The sequence below is a fragment of the Oncorhynchus tshawytscha genome, unplaced genomic scaffold, assembly GCF_018296145.1.
Source record: "Oncorhynchus tshawytscha isolate Ot180627B unplaced genomic scaffold, Otsh_v2.0 Un_contig_5885_pilon_pilon, whole genome shotgun sequence".
Lineage (NCBI taxonomy): Eukaryota > Metazoa > Chordata > Actinopteri > Salmoniformes > Salmonidae > Oncorhynchus > Oncorhynchus tshawytscha.
The window spans coordinates 17501-41138 of NW_024608308.1; the positions used below are offsets into that span (position 1 = coordinate 17501).

General features: G+C 51.2%; 1 protein-coding gene across 1 annotated transcript in view; it reads right to left on the minus strand.

Annotated features, from left to right (window-relative positions):
• LOC121843435 (SH3 and cysteine-rich domain-containing protein 2-like) overlaps positions 1–10671 on the minus strand; it is a gene marked incomplete at its 5' end in the record, with an annotated part of 13633 nt that extends 2962 nt beyond the window's left edge. The window contains 6 exons of the mRNA XM_042313024.1: positions 1332–1420; positions 1551–1639; positions 1768–1837; positions 7676–7794; positions 8934–9024; positions 10577–10671. Of these exons, the coding sequence (XP_042168958.1) occupies positions 1332–1420; positions 1551–1639; positions 1768–1837; positions 7676–7794; positions 8934–9024; positions 10577–10671 (553 nt within the window). The remainder of the gene's footprint in view (positions 1–1331; positions 1421–1550; positions 1640–1767; positions 1838–7675; positions 7795–8933; positions 9025–10576) is intronic.
• Positions 10672–23638: the final 12967 nt, after the last annotated feature.

Below are 23638 nucleotides of genomic sequence, written 5' to 3' on the forward strand. Positions count from 1 at the left end.
TGGCAGCACATGCAGCCAGGAGCAGAGGAAAGGAGAAAATGTGTATATATATATTTTTCCCCAGGCTACTTGAACAGTTATTACGGTGACCGCGGTCATTTGGCTGGCCAATTACCATCACCCAAAATTCCATGACGTCACAGCTCACAAGCACACAGCACTTAAAAACACGAATCAGACTCATGTACACAGACTATCTAGTATCCACTGTCCTATATACAGAGCTAGTGTACTGTACTGTCCTATATACACAGAGCTACTGTACCGTCCCCATTACACAAATTCTCTCTATGGAGTCCCTTGGGTGTCTGCTCTGCTCTCCCTGCTGCCCTATTTGATCGTCCTGGCCTGTCACACACACACACACACACACGTGAGACACCAGGTGGCTGTGAGCCATCCCCATGGCGATGCACCTCTTTATTACCTGCACCAACAGCTCTCTTCTCTCTCTAATACATCCTGACCTTTATACTCTTCTATCTTTCCTTCCTCCTCCTCTCACTCCCTTCTACCCTCTGTTCTGCTGGCATTGTTTGCTTTCTTTTGTCTCTCCCTTCCCCTCCAGCCCCCTTGTTTTCTCCTCTCCCTCTGTGTCTGTTTCAAGCTGTTCTCTCCATCTAGTCCCTCCATATTTCTCTAATTCATTTTCAGTCTTTATCACTCAGCCCCTCCCTAAAGCTGACTGTGTGTATTTTCTGGCCGGTAATTGTCGTTGTGTTTGATATTTAGCAGGCTGCACCTCCTTTTTTCTCCCTAATTTCGTGGTATCCAATTGGTAGTTACAGTCTTGTCTCATCGCTGCAACTCCCACACGGACTAGGGAGAGGCGAAGGTCGAGAGCCATGCGTCCTCCGAAACGCAACCCAACCTAGCCGCACTGCTTCTTGACACAACGCACATCCAATCCGGAAGCCAGCCGCACCAATGTGTCGGAGGAAACACCGCGCACACCTGGCGACCTGGTCAGCACCCACTGCGCCTGGCCCGACACAGCAGTCGCTAGTGCGCGATGAGACAAGGATATCCCTGCCGGCCCTGGGCCAATTGTGCGCCGCCCCATGGGCCTCCCGGTCACGGCCGGCTGCGACAGAGCCTGGGCTCGAACCCAGAATCTCTGGTGGCACAGCTAGCACTGCGGTGCAGTGCCTTAGACCACTGCGCCACCCGGGAGGCCCCATGCTGCACCTCCTTAAGGGTTTTCCTTCACATTGTCCCTTCTACAGATGGCGTTTGAAGGACGTTTGAATCTCGAAGAAATGACAGCTGGGACGGACACACACAGAGGCACACAACAAACCCACACAAACAGACCCCATTCCACCCCTCACTCTAGTCCGAGGTCGTTGTGCTCCTGAGGCAGGAACTTGAAGAGCGCTACATACGTGTGGATGGAGTGAACCTCAATACGCCTGGGAACCTGGATGGACACAGACAGGGAGAAGGAATACAAACGGAAAAACGTTTTAGTTAAATATAGTGTCTCTGAACATAAGGTCAGCTAGCAGGAAAAGGACTGTGTGTGTGTGTGTGTGTGTGTGTGTGTGTACCTTCTCGCTTGTTTCCTCTACAGGCTCCTGGAGCTGCTCGCTGCCCTCACTCTCTGGTTCAGCCTTCTCGTTTTCACACGGAGGCAGATCTGACAGAGAAGGAGATGGGTCACTCAGCCTGAACGATCAGGTCAGACAGCAAGCAAGGATGTACATACTCAAGATACACACACATAAATACATTAGGGCACACACACACACACACTCGTGTTCTTACCCCCTGTCTCCTGTGGCATCTCCTCCTCCATGCTGTACTGCCTCTGCTCCCCCTCCTCTCCTCCTTCACCCTGAGAAACAGAGAAAAGAAATGGAAAAAGAGGGATTCAAGACAACAAATCATAGAGGAAGTGAGAGACAGAGGGAGAGAGGACAAACTCGGGACACATCGAGACACTAAATGTGTTTCTGTCGTTTTCTATGTCATAACCTTTCCCGCCAACCTGTAATCCCAGAAATTCTCCCTCACTTCAACTGGCATTCTTACCTACAATATATCTCTATGACTCAGAGCCTGAGAATCTGTTCTCAGTCAACTTACCTGCTAAAATAACGGTTCATTTGTATTATTTTTTTTTAAACAGCCTTCCTGTTGTACAGAAACACAACAGGACAAGAGAAATAGGCTCACATGAAGGTGAAGGAACATGTGAAGATTGAATACAGGGTCACACGAAGGTGAAGGAACATGTGAAGATTGAATACAGGGTCACACGAAGGTGAAGGAACATGTGAAGATTGAATACAGGGTCACATGAAGGTGAAGGAACATGTGAAGATTGAATACAGGGTCACACGAAGGTGAAGGAACATGTGAAGATTGAATACAGGGTCACATGAAGGTGAAGGAACATGTGAAGATTGAATACAGGGTCACATGAAGGTGAAGGAACATGTGAAGATTGAATACAGGGTCACACGAAGGTGAAGGAACATGTGAAGATTGAATACAGGGTCACATGAAGGTGAAGGAACATGTGAAGATTGAATACAGGGTCACATGAAGGTGAAGGAACATGTGAAGATTGAATACAGGGTCACATGAAGGTGAAGGAACATGTGAAGATTGAATACAGGGTCACATGAAGGTGAAGGAACATGTGAAGATTGAATACAGGGTCACATGAAGGTGAAGGAACATGTGAAGATTGAATACAGGGTCACATGAAGGTGAAGGAACATGTGAAGATTGAATACAGGGTCACATGAAGGTGAAGGAACATGTGAAGATTGAATACAGGGTCACATGAAGGTGAAGGAACATGTGAAGATTGAATACAGGGTCACACGACGGTGAAGGAACATGTGAAGATTGAATACAGGGTCACACGAAGGTGAAGGAACATGTGAAGATTGAATACAGGGTCACATGAAGGTGAAGGAACATGTGAAGATTGAATACAGGGTCACATGAAGGTGAAGGAACATGTGAAGATTGAATACAGGGTCACATGAAGGTGAAGGAACATGTGAAGATGGAATACAGGGTCACATGAAGGTGAAGGAACATGTGAAGATTGAATACAGGGTCACATGAAGGTGAAGGAACATGTGAAGATTGAATACAGGGTCACACGAAGGTGAAGGAACATGTGAAGATTGAATACAGGGTCACACGAAGGTGAAGGAACATGTGAAGATTGAATACAGGGTCACACGAAGGTGAAGGAACATGTGAAGATTGAATACAGGGTCACATGAAGGTGAAGGAACATGTGAAGATTGAATACAGGGTCACATGAAGGTGAAGGAACATGTGAAGATTGAATACAGGGTCACATGAAGGTGAAGGAACATGTGAAGATTGAATGAATACAGGGTCACATGAAGGTGAAGGAACATGTGAAGATTGAATACAGGGTCACATGAAGGTGAAGGAACATGTGAAGATTGAATACAGGGTCACACGAAGGTGAAGGAACATGTGAAGATTGAATACAGGGTCACATGAAGGTGAAGGAACATGTGAAGATTGAATACAGGGTGAAGGTGAAGGAACACATGAAGGTGAAGGAACATGTGAAGATTGAATACAGGGTCACATGAAGGTGAAGGAACATGTGAAGATGGAATACAGGGTCACATGAAGGTGAAGGAACATGTGAAGATTGAATACAGGGTCACATGAAGGTGAAGGAACATGTGAAGATTGAATACAGGGTCACATGAAGGTGAAGGAACATGTGAAGATTGAATACAGGGTCACATGAAGGTGAAGGAACATGTGAAGATTGAATACAGGGTCACATGAAGGTGAAGGAACATGTGAAGATTGAATACAGGGTCACATGAAGGTGAAGGAACATGTGAAGATTGAATACAGGGTCACATGAAGGTGAAGGAACATGTGAAGATTGAATACAGGGTCACATGAAGGTGAAGGAACATGTGAAGATTGAATACAGGGTCACATGAAGGTGAAGGAACATGTGAAGATTGAATACAGGGTCACACGACAGTGAAGGAACATGTGAAGATTGAATACAGGGTCACACGAAGGTGAAGGAACATGTGAAGATTGAATACAGGGTCACATGAAGGTGAAGGAACATGTGAAGATTGAATACAGGGTCACATGAAGGTGAAGGAACATGTGAAGATTGAATACAGGGTCACATGAAGGTGAAGGAACATGTGAAGATGGAATACAGGGTCACATGAAGGTGAAGGAACATGTGAAGATTGAATACAGGGTCACATGAAGGTGAAGGAACATGTGAAGATTGAATACAGGGTCACACGAAGGTGAAGGAACATGTGAAGATTGAATACAGGGTCACACGAAGGTGAAGGAACATGTGAAGATTGAATACAGGGTCACATGAAGGTGAAGGAACATGTGAAGATTGAATACAGGGTCACATGAAGGTGAAGGAACATGTGAAGATTGAATACAGGGTCACATGAAGGTGAAGGAACATGTGAAGATTGAATACAGGGTCACATGAAGGTGAAGGAACATGTGAAGATTGAATACAGGGTCACATGAAGGTGAAGGAACATGTGAAGATTGAATACAGGGTCACATGAAGGTGAAGGAACATGTGAAGATTGAATACAGGGTCACACGAAGGTGAAGGTGAAGGAACATGTGAAGATTGAATACAGGGTCACATGAAGGTGAAGGAACATGTGAAGATTGAATACAGAGTCACATGAAGGTGAAGGAACATGTGAAGATTGAATACAGGGTCACATGAAGGTGAAGGAACATGTGAAGATGGAATACAGGGTCACATGAAGGTGAAGGAACATGTGAAGATTGAATACAGGGTCACATGAAGGTGAAGGAACATGTGAAGATTGAATACAGGGTCACACGAAGGTGAAGGAACATGTGAAGATTGAATACAGGGTCACACGAAGGTGAAGGAACATGTGAAGATTGAATACAGGGTCACACATGAAGGTGAAGGAACATGTGAAGATTGAATACAGGGTCACATGAAGGTGAAGGAACATGTGAAGATTGAATACAGGGTCACATGAAGGTGAAGGAACATGTGAAGATTGAATACAGGGTCACATGAAGGTGAAGGAACATGTGAAGATTGAATACAGGGTCACATGAAGGTGAAGGAACATGTGAAGATTGAATACAGGGTCACATGAAGGTGAAGGAACATGTGAAGATTGAATACAGGGTCACATGAAGGTGAAGGAACATGTGAAGATTGAATACAGGGTCACATGAAGGTGAAGGAACATGTGAAGATTGAATACAGGGTCACATGAAGGTGAAGGAACATGTGAAGATTGAATACAGGGTCACATGAAGGTGAAGGAACATGTGAAGATTGAATACAGGGTCACATGAAGGTGAAGGAACATGTGAAGATTGATACAGGGTCACATGAAGGTGAAGGAACAGGGTCACATGAAGGTGAAGGAACATGTGAAGATTGAATACAGGGTCACATGAAGGTGAAGGAACATGTGAAGATTGAATACAGGGTCACATGAAGGTGAAGGAACATGTGAAGATTGAATACAGGGTCACATAAAGGTGAAGGAACATGTGAAGATTGAATACAGGGTCACATGAAGGTGAAGGAACATGTGAAGATTGAATACAGGGTCACACGAAGGTGAAGGAACATGTGAAGATTGAATACAGGGTCACACGAAGGTGAAGGAACATGTGAAGATTGAATACAGGGTCACACGAAGGTGAAGGAACATGTGAAGATTGAATACAGGGTCACACGAAGGTGAAGGAACATGTGAAGATTGAATACAGGGTCACACGAAGGTGAAGGAACATGTGAAGATTGAATACAGGGTCACATGAAGGTGAAGGAACATGTGAAGATTGAATACAGGGTCACATGAAGGTGAAGGAACATGTGAAGATTGAATACAGGGTCACATGAAGGTGAAGGAACATGTGAAGATTGAATACAGGGTCACATGAAGGTGAAGGAACATGTGAAGATTGAATACAGGGTCACACGAAGGTGAAGGAACATGTGAAGATTGAATACAGGGTCACACGAAGGTGAAGGAACATGTGAAGATTGAATACAGGGTCACATGAAGGTGAAGGAACATGTGAAGATTGAATACAGGGTCACACGAAGGTGAAGGAACATGTGAAGATTGAATACAGGGTCACACGAAGGTGAAGGAACATGTGAAGATTGAATACAGGGTCACATGAAGGTGAAGGAACATGTGAAGATTGAATACAGGGTCACATGAAGGTGAAGGAACATGTGAAGATTGAATACAGGGTCACATGAAGGTGAAGGAACATGTGAAGATTGAATACAGGCTCACATGAAGGTGAAGGAACATGTGAAGATTGAATACAGGGTCACATGAAGGTGAAGGAACATGTGAAGATTGAATACAGGGTCACATGAAGGTGAAGGAACATGTGAAGATTGAATACAGGGTCACATGAAGGTGAAGGAACATGTGAAGATTGAATACAGGGTCACATGAAGGTGAAGGAACATGTGAAGATTGAATACAGGGTCACACGAAGGTGAAGGAACATGTGAAGATTGAATACAGGGTCAGATGAAGGTGAAGGAACATGTGAAGATTGAATACAGGGTCACATGAAGGTGAAGGAACATGTGAAGATTGAATACAGGGTCACATGAAGGTGAAGGAACATGTGAAGATTGAATACAGGGTCACATGAAGGTGAAGGAACATGTGAAGATTGAATACAGGGTCACACAAAGGTGAAGGAACATGTGAAGATTGAATACAGGGTCACATGAAGGTGAAGGAACATGTGAAGATTGAATACAGGGTCACATGAAGGTGAAGGAACATGTGAAGATTGAATACAGGGTCACATGAAGGTGAAGGAACATGTGAAGATTGAATACAGGGTCACATGAAGGTGAAGGAACATGTGAAGATTGAATACAGGGTCACATGAAGGTGAAGGAACATGTGAAGATTGAATACAGGGTCACACGAAGGTGAAGGAACATGTGAAGATTGAATACAGGGTCACATGAAGGTGAAGGAACATGTGAAGATTGAATACAGGGTCACATGAAGGTGAAGGAACATGTGAAGATTGAATACAGGGTCACATGAAGGTGAAGGAACATGTGAAGATTGAATACAGGGTCACAAGAAGGTGAAGGAACATGTGAAGATTGAATACAGGGTCACATGAAGGTGAAGGAACATGTGAAGATTGAATACAGGGTCACACAAAGGTGAAGGAACATGTGAAGATTGAATACAGGGTCACACGAAGGTGAAGGAACATGTGAAGATTGAATACAGGGTCACACGAAGGTGAAGGAACATGTGAAGATTGAATACAGGGTCACACGAAGGTGAAGGAACATGTGAAGATTGAATACAGGGTCACACGAAGGTGAAGGAACATGTGAAGATTGAATACAGGGTCACATGAAGGTGAAGGAACATGTGAAGATTGAATACAGGGTCACACGAAGGTGAAGGAACATGTGAAGATTGAATACAGGGTCACACGAAGGTGAAGGAACATGTGAAGATTGAATACAGGGTCACATGAAGGTGAAGGAACATGTGAAGATTGAATACAGGGTCACACAAAGGTGAAGACACCATCTATAGAGTCACTAATTAACAGACTGCGTGTCCCCATGGTACAGGTGGCGAGGTCATACCTGGCTGTGCGTGGGCGACTCGGACACGCTCCCAAAACTGGAGCGGCTCATCTGTGCCAGGGACGTCCCATAGCGCAGGGCTGCGTAAATAGGGTCCACCCCACGACCCCGGCCTGCCCCTGAAAACACACACAGATATTTAAACCTTTACAGGGATACACGCACAGACACACACACGTGCAAGAAGACACAAACACATGCGCGCGCACACACACACACACACAACCTTGTAGAAGCAGCATCACAGATCGGGATCATGTATAACTGCCATCATAACTGACGTTAAGGGAGGCCCAGCCCAGAGCTCTAAATATAGGTGTAATGACCCAGTCCCAGACAGACAGTGACCTGCTGAAGATCTGACAGAGGGCACCAGTGAAGTCCAAGGCTCTTTACAAGTTTGCACAATGTATTTTCAGGAGGTACATTGTTGTTTCAGAGTTCTGTGAGATGAAAGTCAAGCATTAGTGGTTGAAGCTGTGTTTTCAGAGTTTCAGTCAGAATGAGAATCAGGCTGGTTCTCTATTCCAGGTAGACTGGCAGACTGGTTCTCTATTCCAGGTAGACTGGCAGACTGGTTCTCTATTCCAGGTAGACTGGCAGACTGGTCCTCTATTCCAGGTAGACTGGCAGGCTGGTTCTCTATTCCATCAATTTAAACCTAGATTTAACCAAACTTAACTAAACCTAGATTTAACTAAAACTGAACCAGTCATTTCCACGCTCGACAGTCACTATAATGGCAGCCAGATGGACTGTCCTGTATTACCTGATGTGTGTGATGACAGGTGATAATCCTAGCCTGCCCTGGCTCAGACCCCATGTGAGTCCCAAACAGCACCCCATTCCCTTTATAGTGCACTATTTTTGACAAGGCCAAGGGGATAGGGTCCCATTTTGAAACACAAGCCCAGAGGTCAAAGCGACAGACCTGGGGTTATGGTGGTGGGAGGGAGGGGGCAGGTTAACGGAACACTGATGGATGGAAGGAGGAAGGAAACAGGGAAGAAGGAAAGGACAGCAGGTGGAATGAGAGCTGACCCTTATTCACAAGGATCTATTCTATAGGGTGAAGGACATGAATCACGTCCACTTCCTCGCAGGGCTAGGCTAGGACACACACAAGCAGATGGACACGTGGAGAATACACACGTCTTCCTTCATGCACGACACCCCACACATGGCTGCAGATACACACACACACACACACACACACACACACGCACACACACACACTTTCTTTACTGAGCATGTTCACCTTGGGTGGGCTGCACCTCCTTGACGACAGTCAGTTGTTCGTTTACCAGCATGGGAGTGCTGAAGTTCCGCTTGAACACCCCGACCCCAGACTAACACACACAGAGGAGGGGGAATAATATGGATTTTCTGTTTACAGACATTCATTTTTATAGCCTGTGGTTCTGGGTATTTATTCAGAAAATGTATAGAATTACATTACAGTAATTGAAGTAGAGAGAGAGGACGAGATAGGGCGGACTTGGCAGCAACAGTCGGACCAACAGTTGCCAAAAGTCAATACATGAGTATCTTGCGAGAAGTAAGATTGCTAACATCACTGTGTTTTCTCTGGCTTAATTGTAAATCAATTAAACCTACTGCCAGGGTCTCGACACGCGCATCCGTGAGCGCGCACTCTCACACACACAATGAAACACTCACACACACATAATGAAACACTCACACACATAATGAAACACTCACACACATAATGAAACTCTCACACACATAATGAAACACTCACACACACAATGAAACACACACACACATAATGAAACACACACACACATAATGAAACACACACACACATAATGAAACACTCACACACATAATGAAACACTCACACACATAATGAAACACTCACACACATAATGAAACACTCTCACACACATAATGAAACACACACACACATAATGAAACACACACACACACAATGAAACACTCACACACACAATGAAACACACACACACATAATGAAACACACACACACATAATGAAACACACACACACATAATGAAACACACACACACATAATGAAACACTCACACACACACAAAATGAAACACTCACACAAGCACATAGCCTACCTACACTTTCACAACTGCACACAACAAACAATTTCACACTGAATTAGGCACGGGGACCGTTTCAATGGAGATATTGATTTCCATGCGCGCTGACATTGAGATGAGCTATCAGCACTGTTATAATACAGAGGCAGAGTAACAGGGATGAATGGTCTTCCTTTGTTCCTTCCAGAGATATTCTGGCTCATCGTAGATAATCCTATCCCTCCCTCCCCCTCGCTCTCTCCCTCTATCACTCCCTCCCTTATTCCCTCCCTCTCTCTCTCTCCCTCCATCCCTCTCTCTCTCTCTCTCTCTCCCTCCCTCTCCCTCCCCCTCAACTTCTCAGTACGGTATTTTATCTACATCCAACAGCTCCTGAGTTTCTCAGGGAATCTCAAACAGTGTTGTTCAGGGACCTGACTTCCCCTGCCTACCAATGGCATCTATCTGGCGTCCTTGAAGGGATCCAGAGAGATCATGTGTGGTTTGAAACAGATAGGGAATATTTAGACAGAGTTCAGACAGGGGAGCCATTTGCCTTCTACCAGAGGGACCACTCTGACCACTTACTAACGGGCCCGGTTTCAACAGCATCAGCAGTATCTATGCACGCACAGCTGTACACAAATGTATACACACACCCACAAACACTGCTGCATACTCACCTCTCATTCCATATGTGTGCCCATATGGTTAGCACTTTTTCACTGCATACATGGACAGGACGTTGAGAAGCACTTATTCAGCCTTGGGGCCAGTACTGCGGGGTGTGTGTGTGTGTGTCCAAATCTGTAGACCAGGGCAGGGGACATACCTTTCCATTGCAGGGCTGCTGGGACAATTCTGAGGTGCACCACAGGTGAGCACCCATCTTACAGGTTCTACACCGAAGACCCTGTTTAGAGTTACCTACAGACAGAACGAGAGACAGAGAGAGAGAGAGAGAGAAGAGGGGTTAAGAGAGAGGAGAGAGGGAGGGGGAGTGAGAAGAGGGGTTAAGAGAGGAGGAGAGGAGAGATGGGGAGAGAGACCGAGAGAGAGAGAGACAGAGAGAGGGGGAGAGAGGGGAGAGAGAGGGGGAGAGAGAAGAGGGTTAAGAGAGAGGAGAGAGAGATGGGGAGAGAGAGGAGGAGAGAGGGGGTGAGAGAGGGAGCAAAAGAAAAAAGAGAGGGGGGTTGAGGGAGAGAGAAGAGGGGTTAAGAGAGAGAGGAGAGAGAGGGTGAGAGAGAGGGAGCAAAAAAAGAGAGAGGGGGTTGAGGGAGAGAGGGAGAGAGAAGAGGGGTTAAGAGAGAGAGGGAGCAAAAAGAGAGAGGGGGTTGAGGGAGAGAGGGAGAGAGAAGAGGGTTAAGAGAGAGAGGAGAGAGAGGGGGTGAGAGAGAGGGAGCAAAAAGAGAGGGGGGTTGAGGGAGAGCGGAGAGAGAAGAGGGGTTAAGAGAGAGAGAGGAGAGAGGGGGGGGGGTGAGAGAGAGGGAGCAAAAAGAGAGAGAGGGGGGTTGAGGGAGAGAGGAGAGAGAAGAGGGGTTAAGAGAGGGGGGGGTGAGAGAGAGGGAGCAAAAAGAGAGAGAGGGGGTTTGAGGAAGAGAGGGAGAGAGAGACAGAATGTAGTAATAAACAAGGCATGTGATCAGAGCAGGTTCCTGTTTGATGTAAATCTCATCTCAGTCATCCAGAGAGGGTTGATCAAGCTTCTATTCTGCTGCACTGCCTGTTGAGCTAAGCATCATCAACGGTCCCTCTCAAAACATGGAGAGACTGAGGCATTTGGGTTCAATTTGGTTTTTAGTCACACCATTCTCATCAAGCATTGTCTTAGGAACAAGCCTAGTAAGAGTGGAGAAACGTTCTTTGTCCTTTTTCTTGACATAATTCGTTTTGTTTTTCTTTGATATGTTGGAGAGTGACAAGATAATTCCTATGTCATTCAGCTGCATTGTTTTGACTCATCATTTCCAATTCAAGGTTTACTTACTCACCGTGCCAGAAATATTGTTTAGAAGGATTTAGTCTAGAGCCCTATGATTACCAATCCACGACAAAGACATGGAAACACAAACAAAAATACATGAACTGAATCTTCTATTTGCTCAAGCTCAGTTCTGTTACAAACTGGGGAGGGAGGAGAGACTGGGAGAGAGAGAGGAGAGACTGGGAGAGAGAGGAGAGACTGGGAGAGTGAGAGGAGAGACTGGGAGAGTGAGGAGAGACTGGGAGAGAGAGGAGAGACTGGGAGAGAGAGGAGAGACTGGGAGAGAGAGGAGAGACTGGGAGAGAGAGGAGAGACTGGGAGAGTGAGAGGAGAGACTGGGAGAGAGAGAGGAGAGACTGGGAGAGTGAGAGGAGAGACTGGGAGAGAGAGAGGAGAGACTGGGAGAGTGAGAGGAGAGACTGGGAGAGAGAGAGGAGAGACTGGGAGAGAGAGGAGAGACTGGGAGAGAGAGGAGAGACTGGGAGAGAGAGGAGAGACTGGGAGAGAGAGGAGAGACTGGGAGAGTGAGAGGAGAGACTGGGAGAGAGAGAGGAGAGACTGGGAGAGTGAGAGGAGAGACTGGGAGAGAGAGAGGAGAGACTGGGAGAGAGAGGAGAGACTGGGAGAGAGAGGAGAGACTGGGAGAGAGAGGAGAGACTGGGAGAGAGAGGAGAGACTGGGAGAGTGAGAGGAGAGACTGGGAGAGAGAGAGGAGAGACTGGGAGAGAGAGGAGAGACTGGGAGAGAGAGGAGAGACTGGGAGAGGAGGAGAGACTGGGAGAGAGAGAGGAGAGACTGGGGAGAGAGGAGAGACTGGGAGAGTGAGGAGAGACTGGGAGAGAGAGAGGAGAGACTTGAGAGTGAGAGGAGACTGGGAGAGTGAGAGGAGAGACTGGGAGAGTGAGGAGAGACTGGAGAGAGAGAGGAGAGACTGGGAGAGTGAGAGGAGAGACTGGGAGAGAGAGAGGAGAGACTGGGAGAGTGAGAGGAGAGACTGGGAGAGAGAGAGGAGAGACTGGGAGAGAGAGGAGAGACTGGGAGAGTGAGAGGAGAGACTGGGAGAGTGGAGGGAGAGGAGAGACTGGGAGAGAGAGAGGAGAGACTGGGAGAGTGAGAGGAGAGACTGGGAGAGTGAGAGGAGAGACTGGGAGAGTGAGAGGAGAGACTGGGAGAGAGAGAGGAGAGACTGGGAGAGTGAGAGGAGAGACTGGGAGAGAGAGGAGAGACTGGGAGAGTGAGAGGAGAGACTGGGAGAGTGAGAGGAGAGACTGGGAGAGTGAGAGGAGAGACTGGGAGAGTGAGAGGAGAGACTGGGAGAGTGAGAGGAGAGACTGGGAGAGAGAGAGGAGAGACTGGGAGAGTGAGAGGAGAGACTGGGAGAGAGAGGAGAGACTGGGAGAGTGAGAGGAGAGACTGGGAGAGTGAGGAGAGACTGGGAGAGAGAGGAGAGACTGGGAGAGAGAGGAGAGACTGGGAGAGAGAGGAGAGACTGGGAGTGAGAGGAGAGACTGGGAGAGAGAGAGGAGAGACTGGGAGAGAGAGAGGAGAGACTGGGAGAGAGAGGAGAGACTGGGAGAGTGAGAGGAGAGACTGGGAGAGTGGGAGGAGAGACTGGGAGAGAGAGGAGAGACTGGGAGAGAGAGGAGAGACTGGGAGAGAGAGGAGAGACTGGGAGAGAGAGGAGAGACTGGGAGAGTGAGAGGAGAGACTGGGAGAGAGAGAGGAGAGACTGGGAGAGTGAGAGGAGAGACTGGGAGAGAGAGAGGAGAGACTGGGAGAGAGAGGAGAGACTGGGAGAGAGAGGAGAGACTGGGAGAGGAGGAGAGACTGGGAGAGAGAGGAGAGACTGGGAGAGTGAGAGGAGAGACTGGGAGAGAGAGAGGAGAGACTGGGAGAGAGAGGAGAGACTGGGAGAGAGAGGAGAGACTGGGAGAGTGAGGAGAGACTGGGAGAGAGAGAGGAGAGACTGGGAGAGAGAGGAGAGACTGGGAGAGTGAGGAGAGACTGGGAGAGAGAGAGGAGAGACTTGAGAGTGAGAGGAGACTGGGAGAGTGAGAGGAGAGACTGGGAGAGTGAGGAGAGACTGGGAGAGAGAGAGGAGAGACTGGGAGAGTGAGAGGAGAGACTGGGAGAGAGAGAGGAGAGACTGGGAGAGAGAGGAGAGACTGGAGAGAGAGGAGAGACTGGGAGAGTGAGGAGAGACTGCGAGAGTGAGAGGAGAGACTGGGAGAGAGAGAGGAGAGACTGGGAGAGAGAGAGGAGAGACTGGGAGAGTGAGAGGAGAGACTGGGAGAGAGAGGAGAGACTGGGAGAGTGAGGAGAGACTGGGAGAGTGAGAGGAGAGACTGGGAGAGAGAGGAGAGACTGGGAGAGTGAGAGGAGAGACTGGGAGAGAGAGGAGAGACTGGGAGAGTGAGGAGAGACTGGGAGAGAGAGGAGAGACTGGGAGAGAGAGGAGAGACTGGGAGAGTGAGAGGAGAGACTGGGAGAGAGAGGAGAGACTGGGAGAATGAGGAGAGACTGGGAGAGAGACTGGGAGAGAGAGGAGAGACTGGGAGAGAGAGGTGAGACTGGGAGAGAGAGGAGAGACTGGGAGAGAGAGGAGAGACTGGGAGAGTGAGAGGAGAGACTGGGAGAGTGAGAGGAGAGACTGGGAGTGAGAGGAGAGACTGGGAGAGAGAGGAGAGACTGGGAGAGTGAGAGGAGAGACTGGGAGAGAGAGGAAAGACTGGGAGAGAGAGGAGAGACTGGGAGAGTGAGAGGAGACTGGGAGAGTGAGAGGAGAGACTGGTAGAGAGAGGAGAGACTGGGAGAGAGAGGAGAGACTGGTAGAGAGAGGAGAGACTGGGAGAGAGAGGAGAGACTGGGAGAGAGTGGAGAGACTGGGAGAGAGAGGAGAGACTGGGAGAGTGAGAGGAGACTAGGAGAGTGAGAGGAGAGACTGGGAGAGAGAGGAGAGACTGGGAGAGAGAGGAGAGACTGGGAGAGAGAGGAGAGACTGGGAGAGAGAGGAGAGACTGGGAGAGAGAGGAGAGACTGGGAGAGAGAGGAGAGACTGGGAGAGAGAGGAGAGACTGGGAGAGAGAGGAGAGACTGGGAGAGAGTGGAGAGACTGGGAGAGAGAGGAGAGACTGGGAGAGTGAGAGGAGACTAGGAGAGTGAGAGGAGAGACTGGGAGAGAGAGGAGAGACTGGGAGAGTGAGAGGAGAGACTGGTAGAGAGAGGAGAGACTGGGAGAGTGAGAGGAGAGACTGGTAGAGAGAGGAGAGACTGGGAGAGAGAGGAGAGACTGGGAGAGAGAGGAGAGACTGGGAGAGAGAGGAGAGACTGGGAGAGAGTGGAGAGACTGGGAGAGAGAGGAGAGACTGGGAGAGTGAGAGGAGACTAGGAGAGTGAGAGGAGAGACTGGGAGAGAGAGGAGAGACTGGGAGAGAGAGGAGAGACTGGGAGAGAGAGGAGAGACTGGGAGAGAGAGGAGAGACTGGGAGAGAGAGAGGAGAGACTGGGAGAGAGGAGAGACTGGGAGAGAGAGGAGAGACTGGGAGAGAGAGGAGAGAATGGGAGAGAGAGGAGAGACTGGGAGAGAGAGGAGAGACTGGGGAGAGAGAGGAGAGACTGGGAGAGAGAGGAGAGACTGGGGAGAGAGAGGAGAGACTGGGAGAGTGAGAGGAGAGACTGGGAGAGAGAGGAGAGACTGGGAGAGAGAGGAGAGACTGGGAGAGAGAGGAGAGACTGGGAGAGTGAGAGGAGAGACTGGTAGAGAGAGGAGAGACTGGAAGAGAGAGGAGAGACTGGGAGAGAGAGGAGAGACTGGGAGAGAGAGGAGAGACTGGGAGAGAGAGGAGAGACTGGGAGAGTGAGAGGAGAGACTGGGAGAGAGAGGAGAGACTGGGAGAGAGAGGAGAGACTGGGAGAGTAAGAGGAGACTGGGAGAGTGAGAGGAGAGACTGGTAGAGAGAGGAGAGACTGGGAGAGAGAGGAGAGACTGGGAGAGAGAGGAGAGACTGGGAGAGAGAGGAGAGACTGGGAGAGAGAGGAGAGACTGGGAGAGTGAGAGGAGACTGGGAGAGTGAGAGGAGAGACTGGGAGAGAGAGGAGAGACTGGGAGAGAGAGGAGAGACTGGGAGAGTGAGAGGAGACTGGGAGAGAGAGGAGACTGGGAGAGTGAGAGGAGACTGGGAGAGACTGGGAGAGAGAGGAGAGACTGGGAGAGAGAGGAGAGACTGGGAAAGAGAGGGAGAGACTGTGAGAGAGAAAGGAGAGACTGGGAGAGAGAAAGGAGAGACTGGGAGAGAGAGGAGAGACTGGGAGAGAGAGGAGAGACTGGGAGAGAGAAAGGAGAGACTGGGGAGAGACTGGGAGAGACTGGGAGAGAGAGGAGAGACGGAGAGAGAAAGGAGAAACTGGGCGAGAGAGAGGAGAGACAGAGAGAGGAGAGACTTGGGGGAGAGAGAGAGACTGGGAGAGAAAGAGGAGAGACTGGGAGAGAGAGGAGAGACTGGGGAGAGAGAGGAGAGACTGGGAGAGAGAGAGGAGAGACTGGGAGAGAGAGAGGAGAGACTGAGAGAGAGAGGAGAGAGGAGAGACTTGGAGGAAGAGAGGAGAGACTGGGAGAGAGAGAGGAGAGACTGGGAGAGAAAGAGGAGAGACTGGGAGAGAGAGGAGAGACTGGGAGAGAGAGAGGAGAGACTGGGAGAGAGAGAGGAGAGACTGGGAGAGAGAGGAGAGACTGGGATGGAGAGGAGAGACTGGGAGAGAGAGGAGAGACTGGGAGAGAGAGGAGAGACTGGGAGAGAGAGGAGAGACTGGGAGAGTGAGAGGAGAGACTGGGAGAGTGAGAGGAGAGACTGGGAGAGAGAGGAGAGACTGGGAGAGAGAGGAGAGACTGGGAGAGTGAGAGAGGAGAGACTGGGAGAGAGAGGAGAGACTGGGAGAGAGAGGAGAGACTGGGAGAGTGAGAGGAGACTGGGAGAGTGAGAGGAGAGACTGGTAGAGAGAGGAAAGACTGGGAGAGAGAGGAGAGACTGGGAGAGAGAGGAGAGACTGGGAGAGAGAGGAGAGACTGGGAGAGAGTGGAGAGACTGGGAGAGAGAGGAGAGACTGGGAGAGTGAGAGGAGACTAGGAGAGTGAGAGGAGAGACTGGGAGAGAGAGGAGAGACTGGGAGAGAGAGGAGAGACTGGGAGAGAGAGGAGAGACTGGGAGAGAGAGGAGAGACTGGGAGAGAGAGGAGAGACGCATGGGAGAGAGAGGAGAGACTGGGAGAGGAGAGGAGAGACTGGGAGAGAGAGGAGAGACTGGGAGAGAGAGGAGAGACTGGGAGAGAGAGGAGAGACTGGGAGAGAGAGGAGAGACTGGGAGAGTGAGAGGAGAGACTGGTAGAGAGAGGAGAGACTGGGAGAGAGAGGAGAGACTGGGAGAGAGAGGAGAGACTGGGAGAGAGAGGAGAGACTGGGAGAGAGAGGAGAGACTGGGAGAGTGAGAGACTGGGGAGAGAGAGGAGAGACTGGGAGAGAGAGGAGAGACTGGGAGAGTAAGAGGAGACTGGGAGAGTGAGAGGAGAGACTGGTAGAGAGAGGAGAGACTGGGAGAGAGAGGAGAGACTGGGAGAGAGAGGAGAGACTGGGAGAGAGAGGAGAGACTGGGAGAGAGAGGAGAGACTGGGAGAGTGAGAGGAGACTGGGAGAGTGAGAGGAGAGACTGGGAGAGAGAGGAGAGACTGGGAGAGAGAGGAGAGACTGGGAGAGTGAGAGGAGACTGGGAGAGAGAGGAGACTGGGAGAGTGAGAGGAGACTGGGAGAGTCTGGGAGAGAGAGGAGAGACTGGGAGAGAGAGGAGAGACTGGGAAAGAGAGGAGAGACTGTGAGAGAGAAAGGAGAGAGAAAGGAGAGACTGGGAGAGAGAGGAGAGACTGGGAGAGAGAGGAGAGACTGGGAGAGAGAAAGGAGAGACTGAGGGGGAGACTGGGAGAGACTGGGAGAGAGAGGAGAGACGGAGAGAGAAAGGAGAAACTGGGCGAGAGAGAGGAGAGACAGAGAGAGGAGAGACTTGGAGGGAGAGAGAGAGACTGGGAGAGAAAGAGGAGAGACTGGGAGAGAGAGGAGAGACTGGGCGAGAGAGAGAGGAGAGACTGGGAGAGAGAGAGGAGAGACTGGGAGAGAGAGAGGAGAGACTGAGAGAGAGAGGAGAGAGGAGAGACTTGGAGGAAGAGAGGAGAGACTGGGAGAGAGAGAGGAGAGACTGGGAGAGAGAGGAGAGACTGGGAGAGAGACTGGGAGAGAGAGGAGAGACTGGGAGAGAGAGGAGAGACTGGGAGAGAGAGGAGAGACTGGGAGAGAGAGGAGAGACTGGGAGAGAGAGGAGAGACTGGGAGAGTGAGAGGAGAGACTGGGAGAGAGAGGAGAGACTGGGAGAGAGAGGAGAGACTGGGAGAGTGAGAGGAGACTGGGAGAGTGAGAGGAGAGACTGGTAGAGAGAGGAGAGACTGGGAGAGAGAGGAGAGACTGGGAGAGAGAGGAGAGACTGGGAGAGAGAGGAGAGACTGGGAGAGAGTGGAGAGACTGGGAGAGAGAGGAGAGACTGGGAGAGTGAGAGGAGACTAGGAGAGTGAGAGGAGAGACTGGGAGAGAGAGGAGAGACTGGGAGAGAGAGGAGAGACTGGGAGAGAGAGGAGAGACTGGGAGAGAGAGGAGAGACTGGGAGAGAGAGGAGAGACTGGGAGAGTGAGAGGAGAGACTGGGAGAGAGAGGAGAGACTGGGAGAGAGAGGAGAGACTGGGAGAGAGAGGAGAGACTGGGAGAGAGAGGAGAGACTGGGAGAGTGAGAGGAGAGACTGGTAGAGAGAGGAGAGACTGGGAGAGAGAGGAGAGACTGGGAGAGAGAGGAGAGACTGGGAGAGAGAGGAGAGACTGGGAGAGAGAGGAGAGACTGGGAGAGGAGAGACTGGGAGAGAGAGGAGAGACTGGGAGAGAGAGGAGAGACTGGGAGAGTAAGAGGAGACTGGGAGAGTGAGAGGAGAGACTGGTAGAGAGAGGAGAGACTGGGAGAGAGAGGAGAGACTGGGAGAGAGAGGAGAGACTGGGAGAGAGAGGAGAGACTGGGAGAGAGAGGAGAGACTGGGAGAGAGAGGAGAGACTGGGAGAGTGAGAGGAGACTGGGAGAGTGAGAGGAGAGACTGGGAGAGAGAGGAGAGACTGGGAGAGAGAGGAGAGACTGGGAGAGTGAGAGGAGACTGGGAGAGAGAGGAGACTGGGAGAGTGAGAGGAGACTGGGAGAGTCTGGGAGAGAGAGGAGAGACTGGGAGAGAGAGGAGAGACTGGGAAAGAGAGGAGAGACTGTGAGAGAGAAAGGAGAGACTGGGAGAGAGAAAGGAGAGACTGGGAGAGAGAGGAGAGACTGGGAGAGAGAGGAGAGACTGGGAGAGAGAAAGGAGAGACTGAGGGGAGAGACTGGGAGAGACTGGGAGAGAGAGGAGAGACGGAGAGAGAAAGGAGAAACTGGGCGAGAGAGAGGAGAGACAGAGAGAGGAGAGACTTGGAGGGAGAGAGAGAGACTGGGAGAGAAAGAGGAGAGACTGGGAGAGAGAGGAGAGACTGGGCGAGAGAGAGGAGAGACTGGGGAGAGAGAGGAGAGACTGGGAGAGAGAGAGGAGAGACTGAGAGAGAGAGGAGAGAGGAGAGACTTGGAGGAAGAGAGGAGAGACTGGGAGAGAGAGAGGAGAGACTGGGAGAGAGAGGAGAGACTGGGAGAGAGAGGAGAGACTGGGAGAGAGAGGAGAGACTGGGAGAGTGAGAGGAGACTGGGAGAGTGAGAGGAGAGACTGGGAGAGAGAGGAGAGACTGGGAGAGAGAGGAGAGACTGGGAGAGAGAGGAGAGACTGGGAGAGAGAGGAGAGACTGGGGAGAGAGAGGAGAGACTGGGAGAGAGAGGAGAGACTGGGAGAGAGAGGAGAGACTGGGAGAGAGAGGAGAGAATGGAGAGAGAGAGGAGAGACTGGGAGAGAGAGGAGAGACTGGGAGAGAGAGGAGAGACTGGGAGAGTGGGAGAGGAGAGACTGGGAGAGAGAGGAGAGACTGGGAGAGAGAGGAGAGCCTGGGAGAAAGAGGAGAGACTGGGAGAGAGAGGAGAGACTGGGAGAGAGAGAGGAGAGACTGGAGAGAGAGGAGAGACTGGAAGAGAGAGGAGAGACTGGGAGAGAGGAGAGACTGGGAGAGAGAGGAGAGACTGGGAGAGAGAGGAGAGACTGGAGAGAGAGAGGAGAGACTGGGAGAGAGAGGAGAGACTGGGAGAGAGTGGAGAGACTGGGAGAGAGAGGAGAGACTGGGAGAGAGAGAGGAGACTAGGAGAGTGAGAGGAGAGACTGGGAGAGAGGAGAGACTGGGAGAGAGAGGAGAGACTGGGAGAGAGAGGAGAGACTGGGAGAGAGAGGAGAGACTGGGAGAGAGAGGAGAGACTGGGAGAGAGAGAGGAGAGACTGGAGAGAGAGGAGAGACTGGGAGAGAGAGGAGAGACTGGGAGAGAGAGGAGAGAATGGGAGAGAGGGAGAGACTGAGAGGAGAGACTGGGAGAGAGAGGAGAGACTGGGAGAGAGAGAGGAGAGACTGGGAGAGAGAGGAGAGACTGGGAGAGAGAGGAGAGACTGGGAGAGAGAGAGGAGAGACTGGGAGAGAGAGGAGAGACTGGGAGAGTGAGAGGAGAGACTGGGGTAGAGAGAGGAGAGACTGGAAGAGAGAGGAGAGACTGGGAGAGAGAGGAGAGACTGGGAGAGAGAGGAGAGACTGGGAGAGAGAGGAGAGACTGGGAGAGTGAGAGGAGAGACTGGGAGAGAGAGGAGAGACTGGGAGAGAGAGGCGAGACTGGGAGAGTAAGAGGAGACTGGGAGAGTGGAGGGAGAGGAGAGACTGTTAGAGAGAGGAGAGACTGGGAGAGAGAGGAGAGACTGGGAGAGAGAGGAGAGACTGGGAGAGAGAGGAGAGACTGGGAGAGAGAGGAGAGACTGGGAGAGTGAGAGGAGACTGGGAGAGTGAGAGAAGAGACTGGGAGAGAGAGGAGAGACTGGGAGAGAGAGGAGAGACTGGGAGAGTAAGAGGAGACTGGGAGAGAGAGGAGACTGGGAGAGTGAGAGGAGACTGGGAGAGACTGGGAGAGAGAGGAGAGACTGGGAGAGAGAGGAGAGACTGGGAAAGAGAGGAGAGACTGTGAGAGAGAAAGGAGAGACTGGGAGAGAGAAAGGAGAGACTGGGAGAGAGAGGAGAGACTGGGAGAGAGTGGAGAGACTGGGAGAGAGAGGAGAGACTGGGAGAGTGAGAGGAGACTAGGAGAGTGAGAGGAGAGACTGGGAGAGAGAGGAGAGACTGGGAGAGAGAGGAGAGACTGGGAGAGAGAGGAGAGACTGGGAGAGAGAGGAGAGACTGGGAGAGAGAGAGGAGAGACTGGGAGAGAGAGGAGAGACTGGGAGAGAGAGGAGAGACTGGGAGTGAGAGGAGAGACTGGGAGAGAGAGGAGAGACTGGGAGAGTGAGAGGAGGAGAGTGAGAGGAGAGACTGGGAGAGAGAGGAGAGACTGGGACTGAGAGGAGAGACTGGGTAGAGAGAGGAGAGACTGGGAGAGAGAGGAGAGACTGGGAGAGAGAGGAGAGACTGGGAGAGAGAGGAGAGACTGGGAGAGAGAGGAGAGACTGGGGAGAGAGAGGAGAGACTGGGAGAGTGAGAGGAGACTAGGAGAGAGAGGAGAGACTGGGAGAGAGAGGAGAGACTGGGAGAGAGAGGAGAGACTGGGAAAGAGAGGAGAGACTGGGAGAGAGAGGAGAGACTGGGAGAGAGAGGAGAGACTGGGAGAGAGAGAGGAGAGACTGGGAGAGAGGAGAGACTGGGAGAGAGAGGAGAGACTGGGAGAGAGAGGAGAGAATGGGAGAGAGAGGAGAGACTGGGAGAGAGGAGAGACTGGGAGAGAGAGAGGAGAGACTGGGAGAGAGAGGAGAGACTGGGAGAGAGAGGAGAGACTGGGAGAGTGAGAGGAGAGACTGGGAGAGAGAGGAGAGACTGGGAGAGAGAGGAGAGACTGGGAGAGAGAGGAGAGACTGGGAGAGAGAGGGAGAGACTGGGAGAGAGAGGAGAGACTGGAGAGAGAGGAGAGACTGGAAGAGAGAGGAGAGACTGGGAGAGAGAGGAGAGACTGGGAGAGAGAGGAGAGACTGGGAGAGTGAGAGGAGAGACTGGGAGAGAGAGGAGAGACTGGGAGAGAGAGGAGAGACTGGGAGAGTAAGAGGAGACTGGGAGAGTGAGAGGAGAGACTGGTAGAGAGAGGAGAGACTGGGAGAGAGAGGAGAGACTGGGAGAGAGAGGAGAGACTGGGAGAGAGAGAGGAGAGACTGGGAGAGAGAGGAGAGACTGGGAGAGTGAGAGGAGACTGGGAGAGTGAGAGGAGAGACTGGGGAGAGAGGAGAGACTGGGAGAGAGGAGACTGGGAGAGTGAGAGGAGACTGGGAGAGACTGGGAGAGATAGGAGAGACTGGGAGAGAGAGGAGAGACTGGGAAAGAGAGGAGAGACTGTGAGAGAGAAAGGAGAGACTGGGAGAGAGAAAGGAGAGACTGGGAGAGAGAGGAGAGACTGGGAGAGAGAGGAGAGACTGGGAGAGAGAGGAGAGACTGGGAGAGTGAGAGGAGACTAGAGAGTGAGAGGAGAGACTGGGAGAGAGAGGAGAGACTGGGAGAGAGAGGAGAGACTGGGAGAGAGAGAGGAGAGACTGGGAGAGAGAGGAGAGACTGGGAGAGAGAGGAGAGACTGGGAGAGAGAGGAGAGACTGGGAGAGAGAGGAGAGACTGGGAGAGAGAGGAGAGACTGGGAGAGTGAGAGGAGACTAGGAGAGTGAGAGGAGAGACTGGGAGAGAGAGGAGAGACTGGGAGAGAGAGGAGAGACTGGGAGAGAGAGGAGAGACTGGGAGAGAGAGGAGAGACTGGGAGAGTGAGAGGAGAGACTGGGAGAGAGAGGAGAGACTGGGAGAGAGAGGAGAGACTGGGAGAGAGAGGAGAGACTGGGAGAGAGGAGAGACTGGGAGAGTGAGAGGAGAGACTGGTAGAGAGAGGAGAGACTGGAAGAGAGAGGAGAGACTGGGAGAGAGAGGAGAGACTGGGAGAGAGAGGAGAGACTGGGAGAGAGAGGAGAGACTGGGAGAGAGAGGAGAGACTGGGAGAGAGAGGAGAGACTGGGAGAGAGAGGAGAGACTGGGAGAGTAAGAGGAGACTGGGAGAGGAGAGGAGAGACTGGTAGAGAGAGGAGAGACTGGGAGAGAGAGGAGAGACTGGGAGAGAGAGGAGAGACTGGGAGAGAGAGAGAGACTGGGAGAGAGAGGAGAGACTGGGGAGAGAGAGAGACTGGGAGAGAGTGAGAGGAGAGACTGGGAGAGAGAGGAGAGACTGGGAGAGAGAGGAGAGACTGGGAGAGTGAGAGGAGACTGGGGAGAGAGAGAGACTGGGAGAGTGAGAGGAGACTGGGAGAGACTGGGAGAGAGAGGAGAGACTGGGAGAGAGAGGAGAGACTGGGAAAGAGAGGAGAGACTGTGAGAGAGAAAGGAGAGACTGGGAGAGAGAAAGGAGAGACTGGGAGAGAGAGGAGAGACTGGGAGAGAGTGGAGAGACTGGGAGAGAGAGGAGAGACTGGGAGAGTGAGAGGAGACTAGGAGAGTGAGAGGAGAGACTGGGAGAGAGAGGAGAGACTGGGAGAGAGAGGAGAGACTGGGAGAGAGAGGAGAGACTGGGAGAGAGAGGAGAGACTGGGAGAGAGAGGAGAGACTGGGAGAGAGAGGAGAGACTGGGAGAGAGAGGAGAGACTGGGAGAGAGAGGAGAGACTGGGAGAGTGAGAGGAGACTAGGAGAGAGAGGAGAGACTGGGAGAGAGAGGAGAGACTGGGAG